Here is a 13,893-nt window from a genome sequence, read left to right on the forward strand (position 1 = left end):
GCCCAGCCTCAAGAGCCGTTCGAAAGCCCTTACCTGCTCATGGACCGCGCCCCGTAGTCCTCCAGACCCTGGGGAAGTGAAGGCATATGGTCAGCCTCGGGATACAGGCCCCTGGCACTGTCCACAGGGACTTCTCTGCCCCGGGCTGAGACTGGGCTCTGCAGGCCCGCACTTGTCTCCACCCGTCTCTGGCTGCAGTGGCTGTGGGCATCCTGGAGCCCTTGGTTCCCCGTGGTGACATGGGAACCTCCCAAATTAACGGGACACCTCCTCATCTAGCCAGTGGCCTCCTGGACTATGTGAGCTGTTGGCACATGAAACGCCCTCCTCACAATGGGGCCTCCCCGAGAGCCAAGGCCCAGAAGGAGCACTGGCCGTTCAGGTGGAGGACAATAGGAAAGGCCAGGGCTCTCTGGCAGTCTTGGAAAACAGAGGCCTCACCAGGAGGCCAGACCTTAAGCAAGTGATGTGCAGAGGCTGGCCCTGGGGGTAGGTATGACCAAGGTGGGGGCGATGGACGTGTGCCTGTAGAGGACATTGGGCAGGCAGAGGCCAGTGCGGGGGAGGGCAGCTGGTAAAAATGGGTATCTGGCCAGGAGCCTGGGCTAGCCTCGGGCCATTTGTCCCTCTGAGTCCCAAACCATAGCTTCCTAGAAATGTCTGGATCCTGGGGAGACAACACTGTCTAGGCGTGAGGCTGGGTGGGGATGGCTATGGACAGCTGTCTCACCTCTGCCAGCCTGGTCTGACCACTGGACATCAAAGGGTGGTAGCCTCACCATCTTTGACTCTCCTAGCCTTGAATCAAAGCTCAAGACCACAGGGACATGAAGGTGACTCCCTGCTTGGAGACTGGCTTGTGCCCAAGGCCCGTGGGCTTCCTGCTGTTGCCACATGCTCTAAGCATGGGCTCCAACACATGGACACCCTGAACAGAGCCACACCCACCCCCTGCCAGCGAACCATCCAGGGCCCAAGACTTCAGCCTCCAATGGCAACCTCTGGTCTCCAGTACTGGACGGCATGACCTCCAAGGCCACACTGATGGAGGGTTCAGGCAGCAGGGGCTCCTGGGACCACCTGAACTCTCTGGGAGAGGAGCCTGGGAATCTGTTCTTCCGTCCTCCTGAGCAGTGCTGGGTGCCAGGACAGCCTTGAGCCAGCCACTCAACCCGGTTACCACAGCTAGACCAGGAAAGGACAGCGAGCAGCCAAGGCTGGAAGAGGGGGCTATGTGGGGCTGGCACCAGCAGTCACCTGTAAGATGTGTGGACACCTGGCCCCTCAGGGGAGACTGGCACAGGGACGCCACCCGAGGTCCCAGCACTCACCTGGGAGAAGGCAGGCACAGCCACGCTGTAGGGTCTCTGCTTGAAGGTGCCAGCTGTCTGGGTGGGGAAGGCCCGGGAGGACGTGCCGTAGTCAGGGGGCGGGAGGGCCAGGTCGTCCTTGTCCAGGAGATTGCCAGTGCTGCTGCTCTTGCCCTGCTGGAGGCTGTGGGGGTGCAGGGCTCAGGGGAGGCCAGGCAGCCCGCAGCCCAGCCCCCACGGCCCCCACAGCTCCCACGGCCCCCCAGCAATGTGGCTCTGGTGCCTTCACATGGCGCACTCTCGCTGGGCCCTGCCAGGCTGCCCCAAGACCCGGCTGCAGCCATGCTAACCCAGTGGGCTTCCCTGCTGGCCTCCCTGCTTCCAAAGATAAACAGGGTATGGCCCCTCTCATGGTGGATCAGTCAAAGGCTGCCCACGCAGCCCCAGTGCCCTACCGCCCAGAGCCCGTGGGGGCCAGGCCAGCCCCGAGGCCCCACCCCACCCACCTCACAGGCCTCAGACAGGCAGTGGGACCTGTGATGGCAGAGGAGCGGGGCCCAGCCGCACTCCCTGTGCTCCCACCACAGCACTCTCCAGGGCCGAAGACCAGGCGCCCCCATCTGCGACCAGGGTGGCATGCTCACCTCATATGCAACCTGTCACTGCCGTCACTGTCCAGGACCCGGGTGTAAGAAAAGGGAAACCAGCCCCGCCTGGAAGAGAAGCGCCGGTGAGAGGGTTCCCCGCTGCACCGTAGGTCTTCAGGCCAGCAAATGAATGGCATTCCGGCCTCTGCCAATCACCATCAGACTCCAAATCCCACCCGTCTCCCAGCCTGGCTCTGCCGGCTGTACCCTGGTCCCTCGGCCCATGCTGGATCCACACTCAGCCCTGAGGGCAAGATAGCTCCATGTCCCTCTCTGATGGAGCCATGGGCCTAGCTGCCACCACCACAGGCTGGGCAGGGTCCCTGTGGAGTCCTGGGCACAGCTGTGCTCCAACTGCCACATAGCCCCTTGCCAAGGCTCCAAAGCCAGAGAAGCCACCGGAAGAGGAAGATGGGATCTCCTGTCCTCAGAGACCCCTCTCCTGGGCCATGGTTGCCCTTGAGCTAGAGCAGGGCCAGGACCTCAGACCACCTCAGCCGTCTTCCCTCTTGCTACAACACACCTGGACAAAAGAGGCCCTGGGACAGGAGCCCCCAGGTGCAGCAAGAGTGGCATGTTGGCACAGGCTCTCTGCAAACAGGCATTATCTGTGATGGTACAGCCTGCAGGACATGGTACCACCACGGAGGCCAGGCCAGAGACGCAGGAGCACAAAGGCTGGGGGGTCTCAGGCTGGACACGTCCTGCTCTGTCACCTGCCTGGGAGACCACAGGCCTTGCCACCGGGAAGCTAGGAGTGCTACAGAATATATGCATCCAGAACACCACTCAGCATGCCAAACTGAGTGGCCAGGAAAGATGACGCAGTGGAAGAGGGGACTGTCAATGAAGACAGCTGTGAAGGCTGCTGCCTCACATGGGCAAGCCCTCGGGTTCACCTCATCCTAGGAGGACCTAAGACCTGGACCGTCCATCCGTCCCCACAGAGAACCAGCACTGTGAGCACATCTGAGCCGCAGAGTCCCTGTGCTCACTAAGGGACCAGGGTGCCTGGAGCCCACTCTCGCCCCACTGGATACTCACATCTTGGTCTTCTCACTCTCGCCGTAGTGCCAGCCGTCACGGGCCTCAGGCACCAGCAGGGTGATGAGATCGCCCTCCTTGAAGCTCAGCAGTGTGCTGTTGTCCCCAGCCGCGTGGGAGAAGATGGCTTTAACCCGCATGCGGCCATTGCGCTCCAGGCCGGCTGCCATGGAGCTGGAGCGTGGGAGAGTCTTGTTCTCAGCTGTTGGGACAATGGGGGCCGGTGTGAGGGGCTATCCATGGCAGAGGGAGCCTGTGGCATTAGCCAGGGTGCCTGAATGCTGGGCAGATGTGAGGTGCTACGTGGCTGAAGGAAGCCCTCCTGAGCCCAGGGACAGGGCTCTGCCTCCCTGCACACGTGGCACTCCCAGCCTGATGTGTACTGCAGGCCCTCGCTCGGGAAGCCCCTGCAAGCACGTGCACAGGCCTCTGACAGCTCAGGGTCTCCCAGGCCTGCCCCTCTCCTGGGCAGGGTCCCGCCCAGCACCCTTGGGGCCTTACTGGTGGCGTAGCTGTTCTTCGGGGCCACGCTCTTGCGCACGGGGAGTGTATTGGAGTAGGAGTCGCTGAGCTTGCTCTGCGACTGTGGGGGAGACAGGGGCTTGGCCTGAGCAGCCTTGCGGTCAGCCCAGGGGCTGTAGTCCTCGCTGTCTGGGCCTGTGACACCATTCATGATGGGTGCATTCTCCTGGGCAGACATCCGCTGGAGAGAACAGGAGGCAGGGGTGAGGTGTTATGGGACCTCATGAGATAGCCCTTTGTGTCCCATGGGGGGCCCTGGGCTTGGCACACTGGGGTGTCCCTCAGAGAAGGGGCAGCCACCCCAGCAAAGGGGCCCACCCCCATGTCTGTACACTCCAGGAGGTCCAGGACTCACCCCCACAAATGGGGCCAGTTCAGGGGGCACCGGCAGGGGCTTGGCCCCAGGAATGGGGTCCGAGATGACCAGGTTAGACTTGGAGGCTGACAGGGCGCTGGGGAGGATGGAGCCATTGCTGCTAGCCATCTGCTGCATCAGCTGGACGGCACGGTCTGGGATCTTGTTGGGGTCAGCACAGGCCTGCTGCCACAGCGGCAGCTTCTGGGCCAACAGGTCCTTGCCCTGAAGTGGAAGAAACAGGACAAGGAGGAACTCAGGCAGCCACAGGCTCCTTGTGGAGGGCAGAGCCCAGAGGCACTGAGCACCATCACATGACACGTGGTCTCCCTCCAGGCACCGACGGCTGCTCTTCATCAGGTGCCCCGGAGTGAGACAGGTCACCCAGGAAACATGGCCTTGTACAAAAAGGTCTACCATGGGCTGGGGTTGGGCTCGGTGACAGAGTGCTCGCATGGCACCTGTGAGGTTCTGGGTTCCATCCTCAGCACCACATAAAAATAAATAATAAAGGTACTGTGTCCAACTACAACTAAAAAGAAGTGGTTGGGGGCTACCCAGCCGGGGCCTGGTGCATTCTCACAAGCTGTGAATGGGGAGCTTCACGGGGAGAACCAACTGAGGCTAAATCCTGGGGAGACTCCCAGGGGCCTGGAGCAAGAAGTGGGCAGGGGTTCACACAGCCACCCCAGGACACACGGCTCCTTCGTGGGCAGACCACGTGTCACTAGGGAAAGAACCACCAAGAGGCAGGAGAGGAAGCTGACTCGGGGCAGAGAGGGCCCAATCTGGCCAGGCCTGGCTGCTGGAACTGAAGGAGAGGACAGTACTGGGGCTCACTGCTCCTGTTCCCTCCCAGGGCCAGAGCCTGGCTCTGCCTGTGGAGGACACGGGTCTGCCTGGGATATGCCCGTGGGCATGAGCACAGAGGGTGGACGCCGGGCAGGTAAACCACAGGTGTTAAGCTAAGGTCTCCTTTAGGGAGTCCTGTGTGTAAGGACCTCCAAGCGTCTGGAGCAGGCCTCCCTCTCCCTCCCTGATCCTCACAGGGCCTGGCCCCCACTGTCGCCCTGCAAGCACCACATAGCCCAGCTTGGCTCTGATGCTGAGGCAGGGCAACCCGAGGCAAGTGGGAGGAGGCATGGCCAGCAGTGTCCCCGCCCCTTCCAGGGGTAGAGATGCCACCTGTCCAGGCAAGTGAGGATAGGAACCTCTGGAGGGAGTGGCATTTGTGTCCTTGATGCCCCAGGCTACGGGGACTAACGACACGGCTCTAGATTGTGTGTGTGTGCAAGCCTGTGATGGGCAGTGCACGTGTTGGTGTTCACTTGCGGCCCCCTTGGCGTCTCCTTCACTTAGGGAACACAAGCAGGGTCTTCCCGGTGGGCTCAGCTGCCCAACAGGTCTTCTGAACTCTTGGAATGTTCCAGGGACATAATCTGAGTCCATCTCAGCTCTTGTGATGGACTAAGGGCGGGCGAACAAGGGCCCCGGGAAGTCTGGTGCCTAGGCCTGACTCCCCTGGGGGATGCATCAGCCCTCCAGCCCTGTCCTTCAGCCCCAGGTCATCCAAGGAGGAAGCCAACTGCAGCCCCTGAGGAAACCCTCCTTAGAGAACCCTGCAGCCGTTTCTGTTGAGCAAGGCTGGACCGGAGCCTAGGACTCAGAGCCTCCCAGGGGGAATCTCCCCACCCCTCAAGGAGCTGCGGAGTGTGGCCTAGTGGAAACAGGAGGGTGTGAGCCCCAGGCAGTATGGGGACTGGGAAGGAAGCATACTCCAGTCCCATCAGGACACCCCGTGGCTTGAGGGAAGAGAACAGGAGAGGTAAGGAGCCCTCTCAGGAGGACCATGTGACAGGTCTGATTCCCTATAGTAGTGTGAAGCAGGGGCGAGGCTATGAGCAGGGACCTGGGTGCGGCTGGGCAGGTCTGGGTGGGTGACCAAGCCATGGCAGCTACTAGACATGGCCAGAAAGGCCTGGGGGTTTGTGGCATGGTCTTGGATGGCCAGGACACCTGGCCAGAGTCAGGGAGCCTTCCACACTGCAGGGGGCAGGGCCACAGGCCCAGAGACCATTCCCAGTTCAGTTAGAGGGGCCCCCAGGGGCAGAGGTGAAGGCACCGAGCCCATGCTGCAGGGTGGCCAAGCAGAGACCCCCATCCCACTGGGGAGTACTGTGGGCCACTGTCCAGTCTGCCACCAGCCCATGTCTCACCAAGAACGTTCTAGAAGGCCCAAAAAACGCATCCTCAAGCCCTCCTTAGTACCTGAGCTCTTGAAAAGCACCCAGCAATTTCTGATGCAGGTCTTCAACATGTCCATATCCTTTGATCTGGTAATTCTCCCTCTAGAACTCTGTCCCCAGGAGAACAGGAGTGTGCAGGGATATTCTAACTCAGTATTACTGGACCACAGCTGGAGACACAACACTCCTCGACATGGCCCTATTTAGTTCACGTCCACCAGTGGCCCAGCCGCAAGCAAGCAGAGCTGGAGGCCCAGACCGCTCACCTTGGAGTGGTAGGCGGCAGAGTTCTTGGCCACGGCACACTGCTTCTCCACCAGGAAACAGAACCTCCTCCGCTCCTCTGTGAGCGCCGTCTTGTAGCCATCAGACACGTAGTTCTCCAGCTCGCCCTGCTTGCTGCTGATGGCGTCGATGTACTGGGGGCATAAAGGGGAGAGGGCTGAGCCAGTGAGAACTCACAGTGGGCTGAATCCAGGCAGCCCCACGACGTAAAGGTCAGGTCCTGTTCCCGCAAAGTGGAAGCTGAAATAGCTTGGCGTCAGGGCCACTCAGGACAACTGATGACCCCGTCCCCTGCAGCCACTCCTGGCATGCCTCTTCATGCCAACAGTGTAACCAAGGGTCCTGCCTCCCACAGGGGACCCAGGTGGAGGGGTTCGGCTTGTCTCCTTGAGCCACATCTTGCGTGTGAGTGGCAGGCCAGCCTCTTTGTGTGGCCTCGGCCATGGCATAGAAATGCACATGTGGAGCCACCCAGCATCCCGGCCCACAGCCATGGGGCTGCTGCTTTGTCCTCCTGCATCAGTCAGTGTTCCTCGAGCAGGAGGCGCAGACATCGGCAGTAAGGGGACACCGGGCAGCCTGCTGTGGGTGGGAAGACGCTCTGAGGCTCTTCTCCCACCAGGCCCCACCTGAGCAGGCCAGGAGTGGGGACAGAGAAGCCCTGGTGGCCTGTTCTGCCAAAAACCACATGGGAGAGAGTGAGAAGCCAGTTGTGGGGAGGGGAGAGAAGCTGCTGAGAGGAGTGAGAAACAGCGGGGGACAGGCAGGCCTTCCTACCTGAGCCCTGACAGGACACGCGCTCAAGAATAGGACGCATGTGGTTGCAGGGTCCTAATGGGAGAGGAGGCCACCCGTGACCTTGACCTTTCGGTTCAGTGTTACCCAGATGCCTACCCCTGGTGCCTCCTCCGGAGAGGCTGGGAATGTGTCCCGACATGGTGGCTTGGAAAACCCCTCAGCCTCAGAGGTGCTCTGGGCTCAGGAAAGACAGGTGGTGAAGCCACACCACAGAACCCACAGGAGCCAGCGGCACCCCCACCCCAATCCAAAGACCCAGCCCTCCATACGCCCCAGTGGCTATGAATGTGGCTCCGACTACCAACACCTGTCCTGCCCCAGCTGTGGTGTTTCCTGGGGGACCGGTAATCCAGCCAGGAAGAGTGCTTGACAAAAAAACCCCCAACCCCAGTGGAACCTCACCCAACCAGCCTCCAAGACCCCAAGGCTGCACACACCAGGACGAAGGGTCTCCCCAAAAAATGTGAGCATGGAGAAGTCAATTCAGAGAGACAGTCCAACAGGGGCTGGGGGTGTGGGCGGGCCAGTCTCTCACATGAAGAAGGTTCTGGAGGTGGGTGCAGGGATGGTCAGTGTCAGTAAGAAGGTGCTTCACGGCCCTGAACTGTACACTTAAGAGTGACTAAGGGACGTATATTCCATTATAATTTTTTAGAAAAATAGTTATCAATGGGCCTTTATTCATTTATAGGTGGTGCTGAGAACAGAACCCAGTGCCCCACACACGCCAGGCAAGCGCTTTACCATGAGCTGCAACCCCAGCCCTGCATGACAATTTTAAACAACCTTAAAAACCAGTACAAGCAAACCTACCCCAGAGAGGCCACTAGGCACACAGTGCAGGGCGCTGTCAGGGCAGGAGCTGGGGGAAGAGCCACAGGGGCAGGAGCACAGGGGCCAGCAGGGCGCACTGAGCCCAGGTCCCAGCCCTGTAGGTGCTTTCCCCGAGGAAGTGACAGGCACCCAGCCCCAGGGCTCTCTACCTCAGTCCCTTGGGGAGGAGTGCATCCACCTCTCCGACTTCTCTGCTATCCCTTCCATGACCTGGTTGGCAGGGATGTGCCCGAGGCCTGGTAGTGTGCGGCACTAGCACAGGGGCCATGGCTGACCTCCTGCAGTTCCTAATCCAACAATCTAAAGCGACCACTTCAGTCTCCCGGAGCTCAGCCTGGCCTTATGTCAAGCGTCTTTGGTGCGCCAGGTCCTTAGGGCTGGGGGACTTAAGGAAGACAGCAGAAATTTCAAGCACCAAACACAATAGGCCTGTGGGTGGAGGTCAAGGTCTCTAAAGCCCCCGAGGTGGGTGCCCAGACCCCTCCCCTCCCACTCAGGCTTCCAGAGTGCCTGTCTCCCCTCACCTCCACTGGAGCCGGCATGCTGCCCACCCCTGCTCCAGAGCCTGACCAGGCCTAGAGCTGCCCAGTGGCTTTTGCAGCATCACTTCCTGTCCTCCAGCAGGGGGCAGGCCCCCGTCACGAGGGGCGCCTCCCGTCTGACTCACAGCCTTGCCTCATGTTGACTCAGCGTGGGTGGGCAACGGAGCCCGTGGGCGAGGGGATCCAAGAGCAGGCTGTTCCCTTGGCGCCTCTCCACACACGGCTCAGCTTGGGGGTGGGGAGGAGCCCAGCTGGGTGTGGGCCTGTCCCCAACATGGCCACCAAGGCACACTTCTGACTCCCAGCGAGAGCGGGACAATGTGTCCCCAGGTCCAGGCCTGCCCAGGGCTGACACTGAACACAGACCCCTGCCCTGAGCGCAGCCCTCCCCTCTGGAGGGCAACTGAAAGGGCCCAAAGTGGCTGGCTCATCACCTCCACCACCAAATCCAGGCCACATCCCGAGGAACAGGCTGTGCTCCTCCCAAGTGGCCGCAGGGCCTGCCGGTTGGGACACAGGCTGGCAGGCGGGAAGCAAGATGCCTGGACACCAAGTGAGGGCCTGGGGGCCTGATCAAGCTGCTGCCTCTGGCTACGCAACACACGGGATCAGCGCCTCCTACCCCTGCTCCAGAGCCTCTATGCACACAGAGGCACCCTCTCCAGGCAGCAGGAGAACAGCACCCCAGGGGTGTGGCCCAGGACTCCAGGAGCCACAGAGGAGGGTGCCCAGGAGACTGTGCCCAGGTCAGCCCAGGTCCTTTCCCAAGCTTCAAGGTAGAGGAGCCCGGACAGGGAGAGGTACACACCAGCACCAGCCTGTTGCCACCTGGAAGATCCACTTGCCCCGCCCCATGAAAGTCTGTTGAGGACTTTCATGTTTCAACCTGGCCACAAAGAGGGCACCTGCCCTGGTTCTGAACTCACACCACAGAGCCGCCTGGCTTGACAGGCAGCTCTTAAGCGGATAGCTCGGGAGTGTACGAGGTTCCTATGGGAGAGGGTGGGAATCCCAACGCCATCTGTCCTCAAGCCACCATGTACCCCTCCAGTCCCGGAGACTGCTCTACTCGTAGCCAGGCCTGGAGGTCGGCTGTACCCAAAGCCCAGGCCAGAGGCGGGTCAGCATGAGACCCAGAGCCCTGGAGGGCAACTGAGGTGCTAGCGAAAGGAAAAGCTGGGAGAGGACGCCAGCGCCCTGCCCCACGCCCTCTCGTCCAGCAAGCCACTGTCTACGGGGACTCTGGAGAAGGCAGGGCACTGCTTGGAACGGTTACCCCAACACAGAGGACTAAGCCAGGACACGAGGCCCCTGGGTCCTTTGCCCCAGGAACAGCACCTTCCAAGCCAAGGCCCTGGGGCCGGCCCGCTGCCCACCCGACAGCTGGTTTCTGGGTTTGTAGGCTGGTGCTGCCCCTGCACAGCAGCCCTCGACTCCCTGTGTGCACACAGGCACTGGCCTCATTAGCAGGGTCTGGCAGTCTGTGGTGTCGGGAGGGACTGGTGCTTATTTTTGAGATTTCCACCTACTCAGGAGCCTGAGAAGGGCTGGAGTCACACAGGTCACAACCAGGAGCTCAGGAAGGGGAGACAGCAAGCAGCACTGTGGTGGGAGCTGCAGGAGCTCCAATACTGCCTGTGGATCCCACTGCCTAGGGGAGTAGTGCCTGAGCCACCTGCCCAGGGCCAGCTAGGAGGGTCACAAGGACATGGGGCAGTTGCCTGCTTCAGCCTCCTGTGAGTAGTCAGCTGCTCTGAGGCCCTGACATGGCACCTGGGCTGCAGCATAGTTAGGCCCGCAAGCAACGCTCCGCATTCCTGTCTAGGAACAGCCGACTCTCCTGACCTCCTTTTCCAGGCTACCTCGTCATGGAGGTCACCACTTTGCTGGGAAGATCCTGGAAATCTAGGCCAGGGAAGGAGTGTGGCCTCCTGAGGAGGGCAGGGAGAGGAAGGAGGAAGTGGCCACCAAGGGGCTCCCAGCTGCTCTGCCCTAAGGCCCATGCCCTGTGTGTGGAGTGCTCGTCTCCTGGACCGTGCAAATAACAGAACACAGCCTGGGCCTGCCGTGCTCATGGTTCAGCCACTTAAAATGGCAGGAGCCGGTCCCTCAGAGGCCAGGTCTCCCAGTCCCCTCCCTGCTGCTCCTTGCTGAGCTGGGTGCTATGGTGACAGTACTGCAGAAACGCCCAGCCGAAAGCACCAAGACCACGGTGCGCGCCCACTTAGTCACCCAGGCACAGCAGCCCTGTAATCCCGGAAGACAGAAGGGATCCGAAAGTGCACCCTCTTCTTGCAGAGTGCGCGGTGACTCAGACGGGGGAAGGGCATTCTGGAAAACTCTGAAGCCCTGTGGTTCACCTTATCTGAAGCTGTGGCGGCCTCACCCCATTTCTCCAACTCCTGGGCTGCCCCTGAAGGCCTCCTGCAGCTCACGGGCATCACCCAGGGCACAGCGGCCCCAGCGTGGAGTCACTGGGGGCCTGCTCTGCCGCCAAGGGCTCCCCTGTTCTGAAAGGGCCTGCACTCAGGTCAGTGTGTGATGCTGGAGCACTGGGCCACAGGCAGCAGCGCAGCAGGTGGCTCCAAGGGTTGCAGGCGCTCAGCTTAGCCCACATGGCTCAGGGCCACACAGACAGAGCTAAGCAGGGGGCCGTGCTCCTGCGTACAGGCTGGCAGTGGAAGGGCTGGCCGTTCCACTCTGTAACATTGTTGAGGGCCAGAAATCTAATCTCCGAGTCATCTGGGACAGGCGGGTTGGAGGAGGCCCTGGGGGCAAGACCCCCACGATGGTACCAGTGGTGAGAGGAGAGACAGACAGACCCGAGCTGGCACACGGCTCCACCTGACGCCACAGCAAGGCCTCGTCCAATGCCAGTGCTGTGCTCTTGGACTTTCCAGCCTTCAGAACCGGGAGTTAAACACATCCCCATTCTTTCAATTACCTGGCCTCAGGTGTTCAGTTATAGCCACAGAAAGCCGACTCAGGCAAACGTGTTATGGGAACACATGAGGTGAGAGCACAGCACCGCTGGCAGATCTCAGGGGCCCACAAGCTCTACGGTCCCCATGTTCCTGGGGAAGCATCCAGAACTTTATCAGACCACAAGGGATATTCAGGAGCAGCAGGTCCCCATCACCACCCCCCATGCTGTCCCAGACATACAATGCCAAGGCACCCCGCCCAGCACCGCACACTCCCAGAGCCATAGGAGGGAGCACGGCCTCCTGTCCACACCTGCAGCACACTGCCAGGGCTGGAGGCTCACAGACCAGGTGTCCCTAAGGGCCAGGTGAGGCGTGGCTACAGTGTGCACGTGGCCCAGCCCTGAGAGAAGCAGAGTGCTCCCTCCCTGGCCGCCTAGTCCTCCAGGAGGTCAGGGTGGTCTGTTTCTCTCCAGCAAGGACCCCAGGCGACAGGCCATCTTACTCCACAGAAGGGGGGCTCCTCCTCCTCACAGCGAGTGACGGTCCTGCTGTGGAGCAGGCTGCCCCATCATTCTTGCTGCGGGCCCAGCCTCCACTGCCATCTCAGAAGATGGCATCCCGTCTTTGCTTTGTTAATCACACACCCCTTTAAACAGAGCAAGTCTCTCTCTCAGACCACCATCAGGGAGTTTGGGCCTAAAGCACAAAAACCAGTACAGGGCACACAACTGAGGACCCTGGAGGAGCCCAAGTCATCTGACCAGCTCCCATGTCCTGGCCAACAGGGGAGGGGACAGTTTTCCAGGACCTAGGGACCCCCACCCCAACAGCCTCTAGAGCAGGCGTCCCACCCTGGACACGGGACCACTCCCTGGCTCTCACATGGCCAGTGGCAGGTGCTGTACCTGCCTACCCTGTCCACACTGTCTTGGAGGGGACAGTGAAGGCTGACCTAGGCAGGGAACCTGGTACCCTTACAGCAACAGCATGCTCCACCTCAGCCCAGGAAGGCCCCAGTGGGTGGCCCCAGAAGCTCCAGGGACTGGGCTGCCCAAGAAGCCCACCAGGTGGGTCAGGCAGGGCTGTTCCAGGGCCTGTGCACCCTGGGCTCAGCTGCAGGGTCACTGATGCCTCAGGTCATTCCAAGCAGGGTCAGGCCCCCCAGGCCTGCTTCTGGCTCGTCCATCTCCCTAGGTTCCCATGTGGCTCGGGGGCCCAACGTGGGGTCTTAGCTGCCCTTCCCTCAGTGCCCAGAGCCCGTCATGGGTGAGGGAGGACAGGCCCTACTGCACCACACCCCAGGGCACACTGCGAGGCAGCGTGACTACAGACTCCCGACAGCCACAGTGCCCTCGGCCTGGCTGGGGGTGTCACCTCACCCAGCGGCTGCTACCTGTGCTCAGGTCCATTTGCAGGAGAGCCAGGCTGGGGGAGGGATCAGACGGGACAGAAACATACTCAGGAGAAATCTGACGCTGAAGGCTCTGCGGGGGACCTGCACCAGAGGCCTGGCTCCTCCTGGTGCAGGCTCCCCAAATGCTGGGGGGGGGACCCTGCTGAAGGGGAGGCAGAATGGAGCCCTGGAGACACTGGCCAGGTGGGGACTGTCAGGGGCTTCGAGAACAGTGGGGCAGTGTAACACCCCTGAGGGAGACACAGGCTGGCCAGGTGAGCAAGGGGCTCTGGAGAGGTAGGGTGGGTTACAAGCAGTCAGGGAGGAGAAGGGGAGACCATGGGTGCAGGTATGACCTGCCCTATCCCATGGTGGGCATCTTGGTGCAGAGGACACCTGGCTTCCCCAAAGCTGACACTACCCACCAGAAGGACCCTGCCTGCACCAGACTAGCAAGGCCACCAGTCCTGAAGAGAACCAGACACTCCCTTCTCCCACCCGGGCTGCAGCTGGTGTCCAGGGAGATCCTCAGCCCCACGGCCAGCCCGAGTCATGGCCCCTCTCGTCCTGCCCTGGCTTCCATCTGCAGGTGGGACACAGGCACACCCCTTCTCCACCCCAAGAGAAGGCACCTTCTCCACCCCAAGAGAAGGCACAGACTGGGCTCACGCTGAGGCCTGTTCTGTCACTTCCAACCTACTGGACACAGTGTGTCCTTCGCCCTTTGGGGTCCACCATGCCCCAGGCTCCACGTGGTTAGACTCCTCCCTCAGCCTGGATGGCTGGCCTGGTAGTGATGGAGTAGCTGGGGAGCGAAGCCCGTGGTGGTGCAGGGTGACCGCAGGCTGTGGGTGTCTTGCTCACGCCCTCCTCTTATGTAAAACTCTCCTGTCCCACTTAGCGCCCCAAATGCTCCTGGGCTCCTGCTCCCTGACCTATAATTTAAAGAGCTCTTTTTGTGGAAATCCCAGCACGCGCTGTCTCGAGCAT

The 13,893-nt window shown here is 61.1% G+C and overlaps 1 protein-coding gene across 3 annotated transcripts in view; it reads right to left on the reverse strand.

Annotated features, from left to right (window-relative positions):
• Baiap2 (BAR/IMD domain containing adaptor protein 2) overlaps positions 1-13,893 on the reverse strand; it is a 65,130-nt gene that overhangs the window by 7,803 nt on the left and 43,434 nt on the right. For all 3 annotated transcript variants that reach the window (XM_005332641.5, XM_078041476.1, XM_005332642.5), the window contains exons 7-13: positions 6,391-6,543; positions 3,879-4,103; positions 3,503-3,704; positions 3,002-3,203; positions 1,955-2,023; positions 1,332-1,494; positions 34-68 (exon numbers count right to left, since the gene is read on the reverse strand). In XM_005332641.5, the coding sequence (XP_005332698.1) occupies positions 34-68; positions 1,332-1,494; positions 1,955-2,023; positions 3,002-3,203; positions 3,503-3,704; positions 3,879-4,103; positions 6,391-6,543 (1,049 nt within the window). The remainder of the gene's footprint in view (positions 1-33; positions 69-1,331; positions 1,495-1,954; positions 2,024-3,001; positions 3,204-3,502; positions 3,705-3,878; positions 4,104-6,390; positions 6,544-13,893) is intronic.

The sequence above is a fragment of the Ictidomys tridecemlineatus genome, chromosome 3 (assembly GCF_052094955.1).
Source record: "Ictidomys tridecemlineatus isolate mIctTri1 chromosome 3, mIctTri1.hap1, whole genome shotgun sequence".
In the NCBI taxonomy this organism is placed as follows: domain Eukaryota; kingdom Metazoa; phylum Chordata; class Mammalia; order Rodentia; family Sciuridae; genus Ictidomys; species Ictidomys tridecemlineatus.